We start from the raw sequence: 20256 nt of genomic DNA, 5'->3' as shown, positions 1-20256 counted from the left end.
TGGACACCCATTCGGTAAATTATCATCGTGGATCCACCGGCAATTATTCAGCATCCGGAGGAAAATTGCCCCAATGTCTCCGAAATATGTCCCCACGACTCGGAAAGAAGCCCGAACAAGGGGTGAAGGGATGAGAAAAGCCTGAATTTGTATGACCAACCGATTGGATTTCTAAAGGTAGGGGGGTCTGTGCGGGCTTCGTGCCACTTCAGGGATTCGCCCTGGTCAGAAGTTTGTTTTCACCACGTGTGGGATTTGACCCCAAGTGTCTTTGTTGGGCTAGAGGATGCGGCTGTAAGCGCTGTGGCTTGTCACTAGTGTTGTGGTCACTCGGTATTTTCTCGGGCGGATGGTGTGTATAGCAGTGCCCTGCAATGCATCCTGTTTACATTCCTGATGGATGGGCATTTTGTTGGTTTATTCTTATCCTTCACCCTGTCGGCGAATATTTCTCTTGAGTAAAAGAAAATAAGACTCATCACATTATGTGTTGGAAGGTGGTAATAAAAGATTCAGCGACATGATCATTCCGATGCTTCATTTTCGACTCTGCTCATCAAATAGGCGAGAAAAATGTTTCAGTATCACATGTATTTACGTTGACGAACTCCACATCAATGTCGTCTGATTGCCCTCAGCTAATCCCAGAAACTAACGCAGATACTATGAGTAATTTCTTATCCAATACATTAGCGGACAAGGCTACCCCGTGTGAGCTTCTAAGCATTCGGACGAACATTCTAGAGAAAGCGATGAATATGCCGCGTATAGCTGTGGTCCCTTCGTCCTTGCGCTGCCTTTTGAGTACTGACCTGCACTGAATTGCATGTGATATGAAGCAGGCCCTATATTGTAGCTTAGAAATACACTCATAGTACTAGCCCTAACCTGTTGCCTTCCTCCTCGCAGAGGGTCGAAGAAGCTTTAGGGTAGAGTCTACTGCAGCCATTGCCGGAAATAGTACTTAAGCAAACCCTAGGGAGAGATGTGACTTTTATTCTTCTGCGTGTATTTTACTGTTGGAATTGATGCTGTGGAGGCTTATAGTTCCCAGGAGATCTAGTATGTCGTCCACCAATAATGGCCACCCTTGCGACTGTGGACAAGCATGTACTGTGTGAGACTGGGGGCTGAGGTGGTAATGGTCTAAATAGATGTTTCTACTGACCATAAAAATATCATTGATCCATTTGACTGAATTATACATGTAGTCCAGTATAGTGCATCTTCCCGGATGACTCCCGTCCAGCGTCCAGCTTGCATCTTCCATCTGATAAGCGTTCAAGATATACTTTGAGATCGAGACATCTTCAACAACCCCCCAAAACCCCGCCCTTTGCTCACCATCCAGCTACTAAGTGCACTTCTTTACATACCAGTATATTCAGTAACATGATAAGGGAGTACGTCTATTTTTCTATTTCTGTCTGGCTGTGTATGTGTTGACAGGAATCAAATCCGCCTAATGTGCAGAGATGGTCTACTTAGCCTCCCGTACCAGCTGTTTGGGTGAGGGCATCACCACCTCATCAACCTTTCCAACTTCCAGGCCGTTTCTCCCACTCTCAGCTGGCTCCTTACCGAGACCAATGAGACTGTGATATTGGCCTCGCTCGGGAGCAAATTATGTCTGATACCCGATCCTCAACGGGTGCTTCATTGCCCGATGTTTCCCCTCCGCGAAATCCCAAAAGGCGACGGGCGCGCCACAACAAATCCCGCAAAGGTTGTTACACCTGCAAGCTACGCCGGGTCAAGGTTTGTATAAGCGCCATGCGGAGAAATAGTTGCGATGTTGACCGCTTCCAGTGTGATGAAGTAAGACCGGTTTGTGGCGCGTGTTCCTTTCGCGATGAACCATGCTCATTTCCGCCACTAGATGAGCATGTAATGTAGGTACCCAAACCTCACGTCAATGAGGACGACGTTATGTGGCAATTGACCCCTTTTCAGCTCCAATATCTGACCTACAAAATAACAGTCCCACAAGTGCAGGGCGCGCTCGTCGCCTTGCGAGCGATAATGTAGGGCAGCCACTACGGCCGTTAGATCTGCATATACCACCGCTGTCTGAATCAGCGGAGGCCTCTCATCACAACGAGAGCCTTGACATGCCAGACATGAGTCTTTTGACGCATTTCATGGTCCATGTCTCTTCCAGAATGGCTCTCCATCCGGAGCGAAAATTGATCTGGCAGCGAGTCATCCCAACCCTGGCTGCAGAAGAAGAGTATCTGATGCATCTTCTCCTTGCGCTGGCCGGCACGCATGCACTATGCGAGGCAGACTCACCCGAAACCAATCCCTTGGACCCAAATCTTGACCCGAATTTCCAAAACAACCCCGAAGCAAAATCGTTTCGTGATTATCACCGGATCCTCGATCATCACCAGAAAGGCATTGAAGGCTTCCGACACGCTTTATCAGAGGCGACAGCTAGTACATCCGAATACATCTTCTGTGGCTCCATCCTAATAGTGGCCTTTGCCTTTGCTTCCTTGCGCATTCGTGCCTTAGGCGATAAGGGATTGAGCTTCCACAATGGTGACTCAGCCGGAGAACCCTGGGTTGACTGGCTGCATCTAGTTCGCGGTTTGGGAGCCCTCGTAGGAGAGCACTATGCCGTCCTTCGGATCAGCAGATTACGGACAATAATGAATTATCCTCACGCTAATGAGCACTGGAAGGACTTTCCGGCCACATCACCAACACCGGTGTTTCCACGTCTACAAGGCGCACCTCCTCGATTTATCCGCTTCTCCCAAGGCGCCGCTCAGCAGATTTCCTTATTGCGTGCCTTCGCAAACACTCTTACCCAGGACTATGGGATAAACATGGAAGACACCCCGAGCCCAGAATCCTATGGATCTCCCAACATCCAAACGATCCCAGAACTTCTACGCGAACAGATCAGCACGATCGATCGTCTTGAGGACATGTACATGCGCACTCTCTACGTCTTTCGGTTCACAGCTAGTGAGCGCGATAGCTCCATCTCAATGGATATTCAGACCGATCTCGAAGATGCCGCTGTCCTGTCGTGGCCGCATCTCATATCACAATCGTTTATTTTGTCGATACAGCAGGGACAAGATGCTGGTATCTTCGAAGGCTTTTCGTATGTGATCCTGGCACATTTCTATGTGATATTGCTTCTATTTGAGGATCTGTGGTATCTACGAGGGACGTTTCCAAGAGAGATCCGGAACACCCATATGCTGCTTGTAAAGCTGGGAGATGGAGCGCTGATGCCTCTGATGCAGTGGCCGATGGCAATGCAGGAAGAGTAACGCCATGCCAATGTGCTGTTTTTATCAAGATCATACTCAATAATAACAAAATGTCTATATAGCACAATTATACGCCTCAAACTCCATAAACCCAATCCCTGATCCCATCCCGTTCATCCAAAATACATACCCATTGCGAATCAAAAACCTAAACAGCCACCTTCCCATCCCTCAAAAACCTCTCCTCAGAATCCGCCCTATCCTCCAAAGACACACCCCCATCCCTCCTCTTTCCCCCTCCCAGCACCCGCCCAGGATACCCAACCAACAACAAGATCGCCTGCAGCGCCATCAACACCGCATCAAAGATATACAACAAATACTCCAGGTGCATAACGAATCCATCGTTCCCCTCCACAAATTCAACGACACGATAAATCGACCGAATGAGAATAAGCACGCACGCCCCGTAAATACACCACAGCATGCACTCCCACGAGTCGCGACGGGAGGAGGATGCCACTTGTCTAGTATTGTAGTATTGCGGATTCTTCTTAACGCGATAATGGAAAATAGCGCTAGCGATGATGAAGAATCCGAAGAAGAGAAGTTGCACGGCTAGACCGCCTATGACGATGTGCGCGCCGTCTTCCATGGCGGAGAGGCTGCCGGCGGACATGTAGCCACCACCTGCAATACAAAATCTGTGTTAGAGAGGATCTCGGGAGGATTGTGATGGTGTAGTAGGGTATAGGTACCTCCGCATTGCAATAAAAAGGAGATAATATCCCCGACGACGAATATCTTAGCGATGTATTTCACGCGGAGGAGAGAGGCAGATTCGGCGTCGAGGTAGAGGATCAATCTTCCGAGGGTCATGTAGATGGAGGCAGCGAAGAGCGGAGGCGCGACGAGGATAAGCATGGTCTGAACGATGTAGGGGCCGAGGGCGAGAGGGTTATAATGAGAGAAAATTCGGGCGATGTAGCCGGCTGCTTCGACTGTTCATACCGCAGTAAGTTAGCTTGGTGATGGTTGCAGATTTTCGAAAATGTACTTACACAGTAGACCGATAATAAAAGGAATAAAATATTTAGACCGGTACCTAAAAGCCATATAGGTGTGAACTATGGCCAGGATGATGAAAACAGCAGTGAAAATGGCAGCGGCTGGGATGGACGGAGTGTATCGATAGAGGACGAAGGATATATGGGAGTCGGTTTGGGAGGCCATTTTGGGTATAGTAGGGGTAAGGAATGAAGGAGAGAGTCGATGAGGAATGGAGACTGTAGCACAAGATGAGATGAGACTAATATAAGAATATCAATTTCGCTGCATTTGACCCTGAGATCCTTCAAGCCTTAGCATATACGAATACGTGTGGGTCCGCGGAGAGATCGAGCGGTCCGCCACGCCCTAACCGCCTCGACCCAGGGGATCAACATCTGAGTTTTTACTCGCAGAGGGGATAGGCTACACAGTTTTCAGGAAACGCCTGCTGCACACAGTGGATTGATGAATTAGTTATGTTCTGAGATGATAAGATTGCCGTTTTGGGGTGATCCCAACACGTGGACTTTCAGCCTCGGGACTCGATAGCACGATAAATACATGAAGAAATTGGAATGGATTCCTACGTTGGTAGATTAATATCAGAATTGGAGATATCCTTAGTATAGGGTCTATCTGATAATCCTTACCCAACGAAACATCGTGATACTGACAGACCGTGGCCCTGCATATTGAAGAAGACCTAGACATGGGGCCCTCATATTCGATCCAGACTTTGAAGGGAAAACTCTTCTCACATATCTACGTTGTCGAACATTTTGCCATATCCAATAGTTAGATAACGCAGACCAGGCCTCGAACCCAGGTCTCCCGCAGAAAAGGCTGCCATCGCGCATCGTTGAAAACCATACCTGCTTAACCTAACAACCCCATCAAATTCATGTACCTGCACTTTATTAAGGTCACTAACCACATACGTTGCCCTAGATAGACTGCCTGAAATCAAGCTTGAAAGTCTAAAACTGGAAACGGAGTGTCTCCGGTGTGGGGCTGCTCTATGCGAACTATACGAACTTACGAACAGCCCTCCCGAGTATACGAACATACGAAGGTGGCAGAATGCACGACGCTCCACCAAGAAATTCCACCACGTCTTCGTAATGATCGCAAGTAGCAGGTGAAGATAAAGGCATTTTAGTTTTAAAAGATAACACTTGCTAGTAGAAGTGAGAGATTTTTTAGCCAAGGCAAAGGCCTAGAGTGTAGGGATTTCATGCGGGGCTGAAATTCTGTGTTTCTCAGATAATTGGTATAATCCCCTTTGGAGAATAATTTGCTTCATTTGATGTACCCAATTTCCTCAGCGAGCGGAGATCAGGAAATCAAATTACTAGGAGATATATAGCACCAATTGTGGTTCCAGGATAGTTAGCATCGTTTCGGGGTCTCAATCTTCACCACGTGAAAAACAGCCGCACATGATATCCGTCAGGCATCGCTGGAATACACCTTGTAGCACGCAAATCACTATTGACACCTTCTAACATCCCAACGCCAAAGATTGTGGCTCATCAGAGTCAACATGAGATATTCCGTTATCTGTAACTGTTAAGAGGTTGATTGGAGGTGGACCAGGCCATCAACAGCACCACACCATTTCCCCCTTGCGCTACATTATAGGCTAAGGCAAAGAATCAATGATCAGTGGATACCTGCCATGCCACACAAGCGACAAGCGTTTTCTCTTAGATCACAGCAACCCATAGTAATCTCGACCGTCCGCCCCCCACCCAAATCACTTTACGTGAGTACAGGTCAGCAAAAATAGCTAGTTAGCTTATGGTAGTGTCTTGTCCACTTTATCACTTGGAAGGATGGCATAACGTCTGATCAAATGTGGGCTTCATACTCTTCCTAGAAGTCAAAAAGAAGGTGTATGATGGCTATAGCTAGATTCTGGTAGGAAGTGGAATATAATCAAACTTCCGTCCAAGACTTACTGGGAGCATATTCAGGCCTGACCTGAACAATTTCAGATTCAAGACAACAGGGAAGCCAGAATTTTCTACGGGGGTATGCTAGAGGGCTGTTAGGACATACTATAATATGCCATACAAGCAAGAATGAAGGTATCGCCTAGTATGCTATACAGAAAAATGGACTGTAACGAAGCACGTGAGTTTGATAATGTCGGGCTCACATGAATGTCGTAAGAAAGTTCGACCACATTACATAACTATGAACAACCCATACATACTGCATATCACCGAACGGTGACAGTGAGTGCCAGTGTTCTGGCTCCAAAAACATTCCATTTGAATAACGGCGTAGATGAGACGAAAGGTTGCTCTATCAGGCAACGTCCTAGAATGCCTTGAGATAGAGGCTGTTATCTAGGTTCAGGAATATTAGGGACATACACATTTGTCAACACATGACGAGTAGCGTTGAGGATCCAGCTGCTGCGGGCATATACACTGGGTTGATTGATTGCGGTAATCCAGCCTGCATCGATCTGCCCCCCGGTCTCACTTAGTTCTGGGTATACAATCCTCCAGGCTTCTGCTCTGAGATATGTACTCGCCAGAGTATTTCCCCATGTCTGCAATTCGCCCCCCCAACTATCAGCATCTGGAATCTGACGCACACTGCCAATGTCCCAGTGCGCATTTCCAGAGCAGTAGAACACGCTCGATCGGTCCGTAGTGGGGGTTCCGGGATCGACACGCAGGTTACTACCGGCCCTATATGTGTATCGGCCGTGGTAAACTTGGATGGACTGGGTGCGTGCGTAGGTCCGCTGACCGACGAAACGAATGGATGAATGCCGGAGTCAACTCCCATCTCGTCAAAGTGTATGTGGAAGATGACCCACTGGTCTGCACCAGTGCCGTCCCTCATATCGCGGTACTGATTGTAGGAGCTGTCTCCCACAGTCCCCACCTCCGGACCAATCCAGTAGGCTAGTTCCAGGATGAGCCCCGGCTTGATTTTAGAGTTGCGTCCCGTTCTTTTCGCCCCATACCTCAGCCAACGTGCGTAGTTGAGAGGAAGAGTGCCAGCATTGACCGCTTTTAGAATCTCCAACATACCGGGAGACTTTTCCCTTGTGGAGTCGCCTGATTGGGATGACAAGGCTTGTTAGCAAAGCTGCATCATTTGACTGAAATCTCTTAGCCGGGTGTGATGGGTAACTCACCTAGTCCATTGATGTGTCGTTTACCCTCTTCTAGGCGGGGCAGCAATGCCTCCCCATGCAAGAATCGCTTGGTTGATGTGGAGGTAGTGGTGCTGTCATCGCCATTATCACTGTTGTCATCATCAAGAGTGCAGAGCTGATCCATAGCCAACTGAACATCGTAGATATCAGAGGCTGCATTGATGGGATCCCGAAGAATATCCGTGATCCAGGCAGTAATATCTTGTCCCGCTTCGGCAAAGGTCGCGAGGAAAGGGGCTAAGGTTGCGTACTGTAGGGTAAATGAGTAATAGCCAGCAAATTGCTCATCCCAGATTTCACGCAGTAGCTTAACAGACCAATCGGGAGTATTGGAACTGAAGACCATGGTGACCCATTTAATGAGAGTCTGCCATTGGTCTAGTGTACATGTCCTTCCAAGAAGCAACTCTCGCTTTTTCTTGGTGATGCTGCCATCGGCTACACTGTAGAAGTAGTCGATACCTGGCACGCTCAGCTCATTATCATAGCAATAGGGATTGTCCATGTAGTTTGATAGCAGCAGAGCAAACTCCGCGTACTGCATGTATTCCCAGGTATTGTTTGGGGTGGTGTTCGTGGTGGTGGTGGTGGTGGTCTTGCCGCCGCAGCAGTAGGCCTGCATATTGTAACCACAGCTTCCGGCTTCCATGCCGAGTCGAATGTAGTCTGTAGGGCAGGAGGTCTCGCAAAAGTAGGAATCCGGCCCCCACACCGTGGTGTCTTTCTGATACCACTTGCAATCGGTGAACTCATCAGGAATTTCTGTACAACAGTAACTTTTACGACCAGAGGAACAGGTCTGTTCCCCCCCGGCCCCATTGCTATCTGCGAACAGAAAATTGGGGTAGTCGTCGGGGCATGAATGGTTCTTGCCGGACCCAGCGCAGCCCGGCGAGCCGCCAAACCACTTACATTTGGAATATGATTCCGTGGAGGAGGTGACGGTGCAGCAAGCACTCTGGTGACTGGTACGACAGCCCTCTTTCAGCGAGCCCACCTCGGCTTCCCCATCCTTACATCCGGCTTTGCAGAAGCCTGTGTTGTGGAAACCACGCCACGTGCACGTAGGGAAGTCTGTATCACTAGCTGGACAGCAGAACTTATGTTCACGGCTAGGGGAGCAGCCAGTGGTGTCAGTCATTGTTAACTTTGTCCCATCGCGCGGGACCTCCTTGAAGCCGCTCGGGCAATCGTCGCCACAGTTGGTCCAGCGACATTGAGTCAAAGTATTGCGAGTCTTCGTTGTCGTCGTCGCGGTTTGGAGCTGGGAAAGTGGCCCAATTTGTACCGGCTCCTTGATTTCCACTCCCAAGCCCGAAGTGAGAGCCTTAGCCCAAGTACCGTTGGTGTCATCCTGAGTGGCCGCCCATACCATCACCCCCGAGATGCACTGACCCTTAAGCCACTCACTCTTTAGTTTCCAGGTATCTTCGTCATCATAGGACACCCACTGATTCTCCCAATGGATGGCCTTTACGGCAGCATCCTTGTATAGCGTAGGGGTCAGGTTATTAGTGCTCATAATGTCCATGATCTCTGGGTTTAGCAGCACACCGGAGGTAACCGAGCAATTGCCCGCGTCCCCTCCAGATATAAATTCACAGCCCGGCACCGAGCAACTCGAGTCCTTGAGAGTAAAGCTTCGACCATAATAAGCCATGCCCACAACCACCTTGCTAGAGTCAATGTCGTTGCGCCAAAGCAAGTCAAGAGTGGTCTGCAACTCGGTCATATTAGTGTGCGCATTGATATATGGGCCAGTCCATTTGCTATCTTCGTCCCAGGTGCCGTGAAGATCGTAGGCCATAATGTTGAGCCAGTCCACATATTTTGACAACCTCGCGATATCAAAGTGTTGCATGTCTAGTAATAATTAGTACCAGGACGAGATTTAGCTGACTTGCTTGTTTGGAGGCGGGTGAAAGCATAGCAACATACAATAATAACTAGACGGTAGAGTGATACTGATTCCCTTATTTGACCCTGTTCCAGACAGACTGCTCTGCAGGCTCTTAAGGAAAGTGGGGAAATTATCGTAATCAGCGGATGTTCCGCCGCGATCCTCCTCGACAGGGTATTCCCTATCCCGCAAAATGTAATCAGCATAAATCATCGATATCTAGGGAGGTGAGAGCCTACCAATCGATATCTACACCATCAAAGCCATAAGTACCCATGAATGAAATCAGAGAAGCAAAAAATGCCTTCTTATCTTCCTCAGAAGCAGCTAAGTCTGAAAATGTATAGCGCGTAGACTGGTCGGCATCACTAAATGACCACCCGCCCAGTGATAACCAAATTTGAAGATCAGGTTGTATTAACTTAAGTGATCCTATCTCCTGCAAGAGAGTTCTTTCGGTTTCATCTGTGGCTTGTACCGAAAAAGTGATCGGGTCAATGGTACCAAAGGCAAAGCTGTTTCCAATTAGCTGAGCAACAACCGGGTGTAGCATAATGATGCTCTTACTTGACGTGTGTGTAAACTCCATAGGGAATTTCAGAAGGAAGAAGCACATTGCAGGCGCGCGAAGACAAAGCATAGGCCTCATAATAGCCGATAATACGAGACACGTTCTGACTTGAGGCGTCGCATGATGGTCTGGTAATGGTGGTGTCACCGCAAAAGTCGCTTGTTGTACCACAAAACCCATAACTATAAAGAACAAGCGGTGGGAAGTGATTTAAGACACCTTGACAGAGCACTACAACGTACGGACTGCAGCAGACGTTCAGAGGACATGTGCTAGCATTGACATAAGTTGGACCCCAATTGTCAGGGTCACATTCAGCCTTGGCACCACAGCTAGCCGTACAATGCCCCTGCCTGATGAAGTAGTCTGTTAGCGGTATGTATTATATGCAGTCAGTGGGGAGGATGGATACGTACCCGCAAAATGTTGGGCCCATGCCGCATACTCCGGACTTGCCACAGCATCCGAGCGCGCAGGGATTAGATTCACTGCAACTTTGCTGGAGAGACTGGCCAGCCAGGGCCAGAAACAAGCCCAGCCACGATAGCAGTGTATACATTTGAATGGGAAAAAGAGAACACTTACTCGAAGAAATCATACGGAAAGGCGAGGGGGGCGGTGCCTCTTTATCTGCGGGGCATCGCACCGTGTCTTGATCGAAGTAAACATGATCGTTACTCCCTTCCTCCAATGACTGGTATAGCAACATGTGCGGGTAGCGCTTTCGGGGACTGCTGTTCAGTCAATGGCTACTGTGGAAGCACTGACGATTACTGCGGAATTGACTCCTGTGACTCCTCGTTTGGCACTTGTGACACGTTTACTGTGAGCCCTGATGGGCTTTGTGGTTCCATGTCCTCTGTCAATGCAAGCTGTGCTGGCAGCCAATTCGGCGATTGTTGCTCGACGAGCGGCTATTGTGGCAGCACAGATGCATACTGTGGGGTCGGTCAATGCCAGTCTGCTTTTGGAAGCTGCACTGAGCAGCCAATTAGTTCCGATGGCCTTTGTGGCTTCATGTCCTCGAATAGCGCCACGTGCCTGGGCAGTCAGTTCGGTGATTGCTGTTCGGTAAACGGATACTGTGGCAGCTCAGATGCCTATTGTGCAGCAGCAAATTGCTTGTCAGTGTATGGCAGCTGTTCGTCTTGAGTGAGTGGTATTACTGCACAGAACCAGATAAGAAAAGGAGTCTCTTTTTGGCCTAGAGTTTATTTTGGGGGGCAGTTCTTTTCTAGAAAGACCAGCCAGCGGGTTGACCCGCATTGTATCCTACTGCCCAGCCATGTGTATTTTACATACCACTTCCGTAACATACTCCGCGAGACGTATCAATGCTAACCCGCCGGGTACTGTACTCTTCGCTACTCCACTTCAACTTCCTTTCTCTACTAGATGCCAGAATTTTTATCCTCCTTTTGCATTTCACTTTTATTTGATTTCCTTCACAGCCTCCAACCATTATGGCCCGCTACCCAGGAATTCCATATAACAGTGACGCTGGCCCTGACGAGCAGTTAATAGGGTGGGCTTGCGTTGGCAATATCACCGCCGTGGCTGCGATTCTTGAGTCCCCCGAAGGAGTGGATCTTCCTCATTTTGGTGACACGGCGCTACATGAGGCCATCAGATGGGAACAGCCAGACATCCTCCGTTACCTGGTTTCCCGAGGGTTCGATGTCAATCAGAAAGGCGACGAGCCTTACGGTGAAGTTTGCCTGACACCTTTGCATCTTGTCGCTGCGAACAACTCGTCCGAGATGGTGGATATTTTGCTCGACGCAGGGGCAGATGCAACGGTGGATGACATTGGAACAGATGGACATCGCGGCATCCTGGGGGGAAGGATTAGCGAGCCACACACTCCTTTTATGGCCGCAGCATTCAATGGCTCCGACGCTGTCGTACGGCGGTTGATTGATCGCCTACCCCCGGACGCGATTAGCAGCCGTGAATGGCCGCTCGCCATCGCTGCAGCAGCATCACACCGTTATCCGAAAACGCTGGACATTCTGCTCCGTAACTACCCTGCACCGGGGGTACCACAAGATGTTCTTGACCGGGCTCTCGCTGATGCCGCTGACTATGAGGTGTACGACCTCTACTATCCGAGGATCCCGGACGAACCAGAGGTTGCCTGGCAAAGGGGGATTGAGACGTTCCGGCTGTTACTTGCCCACGGGGCCCGCCCAAACGCAAAACCCCCATTGTCAATATACAGACGCTCCTGGGTTAAGCACCGACCAATCATCTATGCCACTATTGATTGCTCGATGGGCTTGGATATGGTCGATATGCTCGTTGACCACGGCGTGGATTTTCCCGAGGGAAGGAGTGGGGAAATGAGCCTTTTCGCTCGCGCGGTGCGCAACGGGCACCCAGATTTGGTCAGGTACTTCTTCGAGCGCGAAGGCGCCGTGATAGACATCAACGAAGAGATCCCGCAGACGGGATCCTTCCAAGGGGGTTCTTTGCTGCACGCCGCCGCGAGGAGTGGTCGTTTATCGAGCGTACAGTTCCTGCTGGACCACGGTGCAGACCCCCTCATGGTGAACGCCAACGGTTGGCTGCCAGTCCACCAAGCTTGTCAGCGTCGTCATCTCGATATCATTAAGCTGCTCTGGCCGCGCACGTGCCCTTGGTTCCCGGATTTAGCGAATTATCGCACGAAGGACGGCCAAACTGCGTTCCATCTCGCCAACTGCTGGTCCTCCTATAGCCCCGAGGATCCCGAGGTTGAGGCACATAGCATGCGCCTCTTTCATTTCTTCAAAGAACAGGGGGCTGATCTGAGTAGTCTCGATGACCGAGGGCGAAGTATCCTTCACTACACGCTGCCCCACTATGAGGGCATGATTCCACGGTTCTGCACTTTTATGGAGGCAGGAGCACAGTTGCGGGCCGATTCTCAAGGCCAGACAGAGCTTCACCTTACTCTGCATAATCCAGACTGGGAGCTGGTCGGCCTGAGGTTCCTTTTGGCCCACGGTGCTGACAAGGATATCAACGCACAAGACAACAAGGGCCGCACGCCGCTGTATTACTACCTGGAGACCCGCACTTATACGCCGGGAAACGACCAAAGCGCTGGGCAAGTACGGGCGGTTGTTTTAGATGTCCTGATGAAAGCCGGGGCCGATCCTGATATTCGTTCCGTTTCGGGCAAGTCTGCCAGGGATCTCGCGCTCGAGAAAGGGGTTCCGTATAATCTTGATGAGTAGAGGGATATGATGTATACGAATATTGGACATTAAATTGTCACTATACGACATTTTTTGAATATAAAGGGATATTTCAAAGCTTTGGAAGATGCTCGGTTAGATTGACGCTAGTATTATCATCTCATCTGCCCTATCGGGGTACTGTTCACAAAATCAGTGTTCATGGTTGCACTAGTCATGTTGTGCTTGCGAGGGTACATCGCTGTGATCTATGTATGTCTATCGAGATCCCCGTCAGCCCACACTCTTTAGGGAACCATATACACAACACCGTCAGACCTCCGTCTTCATCGCCCCAGCACCGGCAAGAAACCCGGTGGTCTGCATCATTAACATAAAACCCTACGATTCCGCATACAATTCCTGCCCCGAAATAACCCCGGATCAATAACCACATCCATGTACGTCGCCGTCACCATAGCCGTCCTAACATCCGCGACCTTTGACGCCCTTCCAATAGAATATGTGCACTGGGACGAAATCGCTCACAATATCAACGCCACCAGCGCCACAGGATTATTTCCCGTCTGCTGCTGCTTCACTGGTCCTGTGTGAAATGGTCCCCCCTGGTTCACTAATCCTACAAACCAATCGGTATTCACCGTAGGCCGGCTATTGTAAGATAAAGGCGCGAAATATTCAATGGTAATCGGGTTACTACAGATTCAACGTAATAAACTCCCTCCGTATAAATCAAATATTCACATCCGCGCTGTGATGGGTGGCAAATGTTAGATTGCTGAGAGGGCAGAGCTAGGCTTAAGCCCTCGGCAGGTATTCCTTCTTCAAAGGAGCCAACCCAACACGAATATCGTATGTCTCCGGATCAAAAGATCCAAAGTCGAAAACAGCATAGAAGTTGCTCAACCAATGCTGCCCAATGATAGTATTGTAGCTGTCCCACGGATTGAAAGGGGGGAAGCAATGGTCGTCGTCCTGATAGCCCGGTACAGCCAGCTGATCACCAGTCAAGTTGAAGGTAACACCCTCGCCGTAGAAGCCCATGCTAAAGGAGATCGACCATGTATCGTTGAAATCGGAGCACAGAGGTCGGTATCCGGATGAAATATCGGCGTAAGAGAACGGGGTTAGGGCATACATCGCCTCAATCTGGTCGCTGGGGATGCTTATTGCCGAAGCGCCTACGTCATTATATAGGTTAGTCCGAGCATTTCAGAAGGGATAAGATTGTCGTAGGGGGGTTCATACCGGTGTCGAAAATAACCTGGCCGTACCAGTTCAGGACCTCGCTGGACATGCTCTCGCCATTGGAGGTGTTATGTCCCTGAATGCCAAGGAGATTTGTTTTGTAAATCTCGAACGGGGAGAGCATAGTCATCCACTGCAGATCACCACCCGCATAAATATCTTCATGGCTACCACCAAAAGTAAACACGCCGTTGTTCTCCGGATCAGGATTCGACGTAGTCGACACCCCGGAACCTGCGTATAGGGCAAATCGAGGTTCGTCCAAAAGCCCATCCTGCATCATTTGTTCGAAGGCGGACGTGGTATTTTTGAAAGCGATGGTGGAGGATGCCAAGCCGATGAACCCATCAGCTGCCAATGCCGCCCAGGTACTGTCGGTGATGACGGCGAAGCTTTGGCGGTAGGAGACGTCAGTGTTTGGGACAGTGAGAATATCCGTGGCTGTAAAGCCGCTGACGGTGCCCCCGCTATAATCAATGCTGTCTTTGATACCCAAGTCGACGCCCGTAGAAGTGAGATTATAGCTGTGTCGAGAGTAGCTGGTAGACGTCAGTAATATAGTCGTGTGAAATAAGGGGGAGTGATGAACTAACCCGCTCACATTCACACAATCATCTGTACAATTGCTATCAAGCACCCAGAGCGTTGATGATCCAGTGTCGTACATCAAATCAAACGGGCCTCCCGGGGTTCCGAGGTCAATCTCGATGGTTCTCTATTTCCCCGACTTAGCAAACAAATTTGGAGCAGCTAGACTTCACATACATAACCATTTCGGACCTTAATATCGAGGTCCAATACATTTCCCAGAACGGCCGTGGCCAATGCCGGAATGAGTAGCAGGGTCTTAGACGCCATACTGAATAATCAATTCGCGCAAGTTGAAGAGGGAAAATAATGGCGTTAATGACTCTTATTAAGTACACCAACCAACGCCTCCCTGAAGATCGAAATGCCAAGCCCTCAAGAATAATCCGAGACAAGTGACATGCGGTGGAAACTAGCGGGCCGGAACAACGGATGCTGTTGGACGAACGAGATACCCAGTGAGACACCCAGTTTCATCCTAGCCTTATTCTGTCCAAGCCCTCAAGACATCCACTAACCTTCTATGTACGGAATCCGACCTAAGGCATGACATGCTAATAATAGTCCCAGCTAACAGTCGGACATGTCTCACTGCTCAAAAAAATTCGGTCTGATATTGGGGCAATCTTGTATAAGAACGGCCAGTTTTGGAGGTACCGCTGTAAGCCAGTCCTATTGTGCTCTAGTTCCTAATGTCTTGTCGGACTATCCGCCTCTACGGATCGGGGTCGAGATAACTTATTGAACCCCACAATCTGATAAGAGTAAAAGCAACAACCGCCTGGTCGGTACAGAACTGATTTATACAATATGTCTTGATTCTATTGTTTCTGATTGCATTAACCCGGCCTCTTGAGCCAAAGGTCACGTGACGGTAATATGGCTATAAGCCCCACATTTTGGCAAGGCTTGTTCATCCTCCTGAAATTAAGATGTTATTAAGATGTAGAGTAGAAGTAATAAAGAATCGGGACTGGAAAGCAGACAACGAACGTAATATATATAGCGCGAACAGGGAAAAATTGAATAACGACCAAATGTAGCAGGAATGCCACAACTCTCACACGTTATTGTACCCTTGGTAGGGCTTTGGGGTCAGCTCTTCCGAGAAAGACGTCATGTCATAGTCTTTGGGGTGACGGAGTAGCTGGCCGATTTCTTGCGGATGGATAACGTTGAATATGACCATGGTGATAAACATCAACAGTGCATCGAAAATATAAAGAAAGGCTTCATGGTGCAAGAGAAACCCATTATTTCCTTGAATGTACTCAATGAGTCGAAACATGGAACGGACCATGATAAAGAAGCTCGTCGAGTAGAGTACGTTCATGTGTTTCTTCCAAGGAATATGCGGAGAACAAGATCGAGGGAACGGATATTTCTTGACCTTCAGGTAGAAGTGGGTCGCGGTGATCATGAAAAATGCGAAGAAGAATATTTGAATCACGAGGCCGACGACGATGATGTGCTCGCCAGTCTTCATGGCAGATAGGTTGCCACTGGACTGGATTCCGCCACCTGGACAGTGTCAGAGAGCTGTTAGATAATGAGGGATTTGACTAGCAGACACGTACCTGCTCCCTGCAATAAGAACGAAAGCACATCACCCGTGACAAATATCTTCGTCAACCACTTCTTTTTCAGCAGTGCGTGGGTTTCAGCCTGTAACACTAGGATAATTCGACCGAGTAGCATGTATATAGAGGCTGCAAGAAGAGCAGGGGCGAGTAAGAGAAAGAGCGTCTGCACAATGTAAGGTCCGAGCGTCCAGTTTGGGCTTTGCTTGCTGGACATGGCACGTCCGATATATCCGATGATCTCAACTAGTAGGGTCAGCATGTTTCTAGGCTATGAACAGTCAAGCGTATCGTACATATACCGCCTATGACAAATGGGATGAAGAACCATGTGCGAGACTTGACCATTTGGAAGACATGATACCCTGTTGTGCCAATGAAGAGAAGGATGAAAAGAACGGCGCCACCCATGCTGGGGTCATAGCGGTAAAATGCGAATTCATAACTTTCGGGATCCCTGGAGCCCAGCATTTTTGTGGTCAATGAAAAGTAATAACAAAGAATACAGGTATATAAGATTGTGAAAGAGTGTGAGAAGAAAATAATAATTAGTAGTGAGAGGAGGGCCTGGAAATCTTTCGAAGGCCGGACGGGGAAAGTTCTCGTTATCAAGCTAGGTACTTATACTATCACTCCATAGTGACATGGGGCTTCGCACAACAGACTAATAGAAAATGGACCCGCACAAGCGAGGCTGAGGAAATGATGCTTTGCAATGAACTTCGTGTATAGTACGATAAAATGGGGCTACGGAGTACACTTCATGGGTACTATGGCCTTAGCATTGTTCACGCAGGGAACGGGGTGGTTTATTCGGGTCTAGAAGTCGGTCGGATCAAGAAGCTTGAAACAGACGCTACTGTCTAGAAAGTAGCTGCTATTGGATGTAAGCATCCTATACTGAATTTGGTGACCTTTTCGCCGATGATCCAAGATCGATAGTGGGGATCCACTCGTATATTCGTTTAAGTCGGAGGACCCTTGTTTCTATTTCGGTTCGTTTTCGTTTTTCTTTCCGTCCAACCTAAAAAATTTAACTAATCTGCCGCGGACCAGAATCGGTAGAAAGTGCATAAACCCAGGCAAAAGATCTTTCTGTCCGAGATAATCTGAAATTTTATTCATTTTATTGCAGAAAAATATATGCTTCTTGATTTTACGTATGACATCTGCTATTTCGATTTTATTGCTACCCTACAAGTATTCGACTGGGTCATAGCCGAAGGTACGAACGACACGTTCTACTGGTCGCTCTGATAAATAAGTCCTTAATTAGAAGGAATTGACGAGTTCACTATTTTAAGACAATGTATGGATGATTATTTTCATGATCAGTCTTTCTATTTATTGCTTATCCTGTCGACAAACAGCCTCTCTTCGCTAATGCGGTCCGCTACTGAACACTAAGTCTTTTGACAAGCACGTCTCCTACAAACCCGCGCATTTCCCTAGCAGCATGATACCTGTTTCAACTATCGAAATAAAAATCAAGTCGCTTATTGCCCTCATCCGTCGTTGTCTCCAAGTAAGTCGCCTTCTCCTGGGCCGTCATCTTGTCCCACTGAGCCTTCTTCCACCGGTTCCGAGAGACATAATAAAACTTGGCCAACGCGTACATGACAATAGTGGCAACATTGATCGCAATCAGCTGTCTATTTCCACGGCGATACAAAGGCTTATCATCCGATCGGTAAATGTTGGAGGAGGCGATACCAGACAACTGAATCATGATGTTAAAGACTGCAGCACCGACTGCTCTGGTTCTGACACTGTTACTTAGCCGTGAACACCAACTCACCTGGGCAGCTTGCGGATTTGGCCAGCCCAGCAAGATAAATGAGACGGCATAGAGCCCCCAATTGGAAAGGCTTCCAGCAGATGTATAGAGGATAATGAGGAGTGGAAGCGACCAGAGTTGTGTCAGGAGGCAAACAATTGAGATTTGGGCCCAGAACTCAGATAAGAGCGCGACGAGTACAAGGTTGATAGCGGCAAAGACAGTCACCGGAATGGACAGGAGGGTCGTCTGGAATGTGGAAAAGCCGATCGCCTTTAGCGACAAGGTCAGATAGGACTTCGGAGGTGAAGTCGGGATTTCGAACATGATCCCGATGATATATATCGGCCAGAGATCGTAGTCTTTCAGACTCTTCCACAACATCCCCAGGGACAATGCTTGGCGATTGTGCATGTCGCCCTTGGATGGGTCATCGCGCAGCACTCTGTTGACGATGATGGTCTCTTCTCTTTCCGAGAAGATTCCTTTCGGGTTCCACCACGTTCTGGTCTGAGTGGGTCCAGGGACCAGAAACATGAAGCTTAGACAGCCGATCACAAAACTGATCAGCGCTTCGATTAGGAAAAGCCATCTCCATCCTTCCCGCCCGTCAACTCCGCGCATATGCAAGACACCGTACGCAATGAAAGATGCGATGACACCAGATATCGAATCAGTGAACCAGAAAAGTGCCAGGCGGAACGGCATCTCCGCCTTTGTATAGAAATAGGATAAGTACAGGATGGAGTCGGGGATAAAGCCGCCCATGAACAGCCCTATGAAGAAACGACACGCGAAGAATCCCGCTCGGTTGTGCATGAAAAATTGTCCTCCGGATGCAAAACTCCACAGGATGATTTGAACGGGAATCCACCGATCAGGACCGATTGCTTTTCCGAGCATCTGCGAAGGGATTTCTGCAATTAGAAATCCCACGCGGTACATGTTCTGCGCATTGTTGTAGTCGTTCGTAGTCAGGTTCAGATCGCCGAGAAGGTTGTCGGAGTTGGCGTTGCTCAGGTTGCCTCGATCGAGGTTCAACCCGAAGAACATAACCAGGATCCAGAGAAGAATTGACCAGTCTGTTTTACGCCGGACTTTGTTCTCCTCACGATAGGTCCACCGTGCGCTGGGATCGAAGCGATGAAGATTCTCATACTTTGGATGGGGCTGGTAAAATGGTGCGAGAGAAGGGTCGTCGAATACACTTCTAGTGGTCGCGATGGCGTCAGGGTCGTGTTTCGTGGTCCGACGGAAGAGAGAAGAAAGGACTGCATCGGAGCCAGGGGAATCATCCGGCTCGGCAAGGTTCACATAGGTTCCATCTTTGAGGTCTTGGCTTCTGTTGACTTGATCGCGATCCAGAGAAGACGCAGCTTTGGAGGAATTTCGCTCCATAGTCAGAGCGATCCGTATGCCTGACAAGAACAAGATGGTATAACAGCTAATTCAGGCCCGACCGAGATAGTATGGCTTGCTGGAGATGAATGGACGTTGATTATCGTGAAGTTATATACATGTGATGGGTACGTACTTAGGGCAGTAGCCCCTCGAGGCAAGAGTACGGAGATGCGTGATCGACGATGGCGATGAGGTGATGGGCATTTGCGTTATCAAAGTACGACCAAACATACTATACTATCAGTGCTCAGCAGAAGTATATTAATTAGATAGTAGTAAAATTATAATATATTAATCGAACGATGGCAGCAACTAGCTACTTTCCAGCTTGCTTATGTCAAAGTTGGCGCAACCGACCATGTGTTGCTGCTGCTGACCATCGTCGTCATGTAAGCGCGGATGACACAAGCTAGGGCTACTCCAATCACAGCCCACCCAGGACCCTGAAAGCTGTAGGTGCCCCTCCTTGCTTAATTTGCCTACAGTCGAGGCCCTGTTCAAATTTCTTTATCAGGATTGGTGGGAAATTGCTAGTGCTGTAGACAGTA

At 48.7% G+C, this 20256-nt stretch overlaps 9 protein-coding genes across 9 annotated transcripts; 3 read left to right on the top strand and 6 right to left on the bottom strand.

The window, feature by feature from the left end:
• Window positions 1-1557: 1557 nt before the first annotated feature.
• On the top strand, window positions 1558-2004 carry BO83DRAFT_192316 (Zn(II)2Cys6 transcription factor domain-containing protein). Its single transcript, XM_025526561.1, has 2 exons — window positions 1558-1758; window positions 1810-2004. The coding sequence occupies exons 1-2, from the start codon at window positions 1627-1629 to the stop codon at window positions 1894-1896; spliced, it is 219 nt and encodes a 72-aa protein (XP_025382283.1). The 5' UTR covers window positions 1558-1626; the 3' UTR covers window positions 1897-2004.
• On the top strand, window positions 1874-3355 carry BO83DRAFT_383516 (uncharacterized protein). Its single transcript, XM_025532484.1, has 2 exons — window positions 1874-1892; window positions 1982-3355. The coding sequence occupies exon 2, from the start codon at window positions 2163-2165 to the stop codon at window positions 3288-3290; it is 1128 nt and encodes a 375-aa protein (XP_025382282.1). The 5' UTR covers window positions 1874-1892; window positions 1982-2162; the 3' UTR covers window positions 3291-3355.
• Window positions 3356-3438: 83 nt separating this feature from the next.
• Window positions 3439-4463, bottom strand: BO83DRAFT_372888 (RTA1 domain-containing protein; the record flags this gene model as incomplete). The annotated part of the gene is made up of 3 exons (XM_025530000.1): window positions 3439-3920; window positions 3989-4231; window positions 4292-4463. 3 exons carry the CDS (start codon window positions 4461-4463, stop codon window positions 3439-3441), a joined length of 897 nt encoding a protein of 298 aa, XP_025382281.1.
• A 2310-nt stretch (window positions 4464-6773) lies between these two features.
• Window positions 6774-10491, bottom strand: BO83DRAFT_458951 (glycoside hydrolase; the record flags this gene model as incomplete). Its single annotated transcript, XM_025537156.1, has 7 exons — window positions 6774-7360; window positions 7441-9324; window positions 9400-9542; window positions 9601-9890; window positions 9934-10114; window positions 10175-10281; window positions 10345-10491. The coding sequence occupies 7 exons, from the start codon at window positions 10489-10491 to the stop codon at window positions 6774-6776; spliced, it is 3339 nt and encodes a 1112-aa protein (XP_025382280.1).
• Window positions 10492-11361: 870 nt separating this feature from the next.
• On the top strand, window positions 11362-13153 carry BO83DRAFT_412687 (ankyrin repeat domain-containing protein; the record flags this gene model as incomplete). The annotated part of the gene is made up of 1 exon (XM_025534425.1): window positions 11362-13153. The coding sequence occupies exon 1, from the start codon at window positions 11396-11398 to the stop codon at window positions 13151-13153; it is 1758 nt and encodes a 585-aa protein (XP_025382279.1). The 5' UTR covers window positions 11362-11395.
• Window positions 13154-13291: 138 nt separating this feature from the next.
• Window positions 13292-13731, bottom strand: BO83DRAFT_192297 (uncharacterized protein). The gene has a single exon (XM_025526560.1). The coding sequence runs from the start codon at window positions 13548-13550 to the stop codon at window positions 13329-13331; it is 222 nt and encodes a 73-aa protein (XP_025382278.1). The 5' UTR covers window positions 13551-13731; the 3' UTR covers window positions 13292-13328.
• A 181-nt stretch (window positions 13732-13912) lies between these two features.
• Window positions 13913-15220, bottom strand: BO83DRAFT_394140 (pepsin-like aspartic protease; the record flags this gene model as incomplete). The annotated part of the gene is made up of 4 exons (XM_025532999.1): window positions 13913-14295; window positions 14363-14901; window positions 14956-15077; window positions 15128-15220. The coding sequence occupies 4 exons, from the start codon at window positions 15218-15220 to the stop codon at window positions 13913-13915; spliced, it is 1137 nt and encodes a 378-aa protein (XP_025382277.1).
• Window positions 15221-16010: 790 nt separating this feature from the next.
• BO83DRAFT_458947 (RTA1 domain-containing protein) lies at window positions 16011-17089 on the bottom strand (the record flags this gene model as incomplete). The annotated part of the gene is made up of 3 exons (XM_025537155.1): window positions 16833-17089; window positions 16528-16776; window positions 16011-16471 (listed from the first exon to the last, which is right to left on the bottom strand). The coding sequence occupies exons 1-3, from the start codon at window positions 16999-17001 to the stop codon at window positions 16011-16013; spliced, it is 879 nt and encodes a 292-aa protein (XP_025382276.1). The 5' UTR covers window positions 17002-17089.
• Window positions 17090-17998: 909 nt separating this feature from the next.
• Window positions 17999-19705, bottom strand: BO83DRAFT_458946 (putative MFS transporter; the record flags this gene model as incomplete). Its single annotated transcript, XM_025537154.1, has 1 exon — window positions 17999-19705. The coding sequence occupies one exon, from the start codon at window positions 19703-19705 to the stop codon at window positions 17999-18001; it is 1707 nt and encodes a 568-aa protein (XP_025382275.1).
• Between the last annotated feature and the right edge of the window lie 551 nt (window positions 19706-20256).

This window comes from Aspergillus eucalypticola (assembly GCF_003184535.1).
Source record: "Aspergillus eucalypticola CBS 122712 chromosome Unknown BO83scaffold_46, whole genome shotgun sequence".
Taxonomy (NCBI): Eukaryota; Fungi; Ascomycota; class Eurotiomycetes; order Eurotiales; family Aspergillaceae; genus Aspergillus; species Aspergillus eucalypticola.
The sequence above is the reverse complement of the archived record's forward strand: the minus strand, read 5'-3'. Positions and strand labels throughout refer to the sequence as shown.

Coding starts and splice junctions, on each gene's coding strand:
- BO83DRAFT_192316 (XM_025526561.1), top strand. CDS start 1,627: ATGTCTGATACCCGATCCTCAACGGGTGCTTCATTGCCCGATGTTTCC. Junction 1,759..1,809: donor GCAAGCTACGCCGGGTCAAG/GTTTGTATAAGC, acceptor GACCGCTTCCAG/TGTGATGAAGTAAGACCGGT.
- BO83DRAFT_192297 (XM_025526560.1), bottom strand. CDS start 13,550: ATGTGGTTATTGATCCGGGGTTATTTCGGGGCAGGAATTGTATGCGGA.
- BO83DRAFT_383516 (XM_025532484.1), top strand. CDS start 2,163: ATGGCTCTCCATCCGGAGCGAAAATTGATCTGGCAGCGAGTCATCCCA.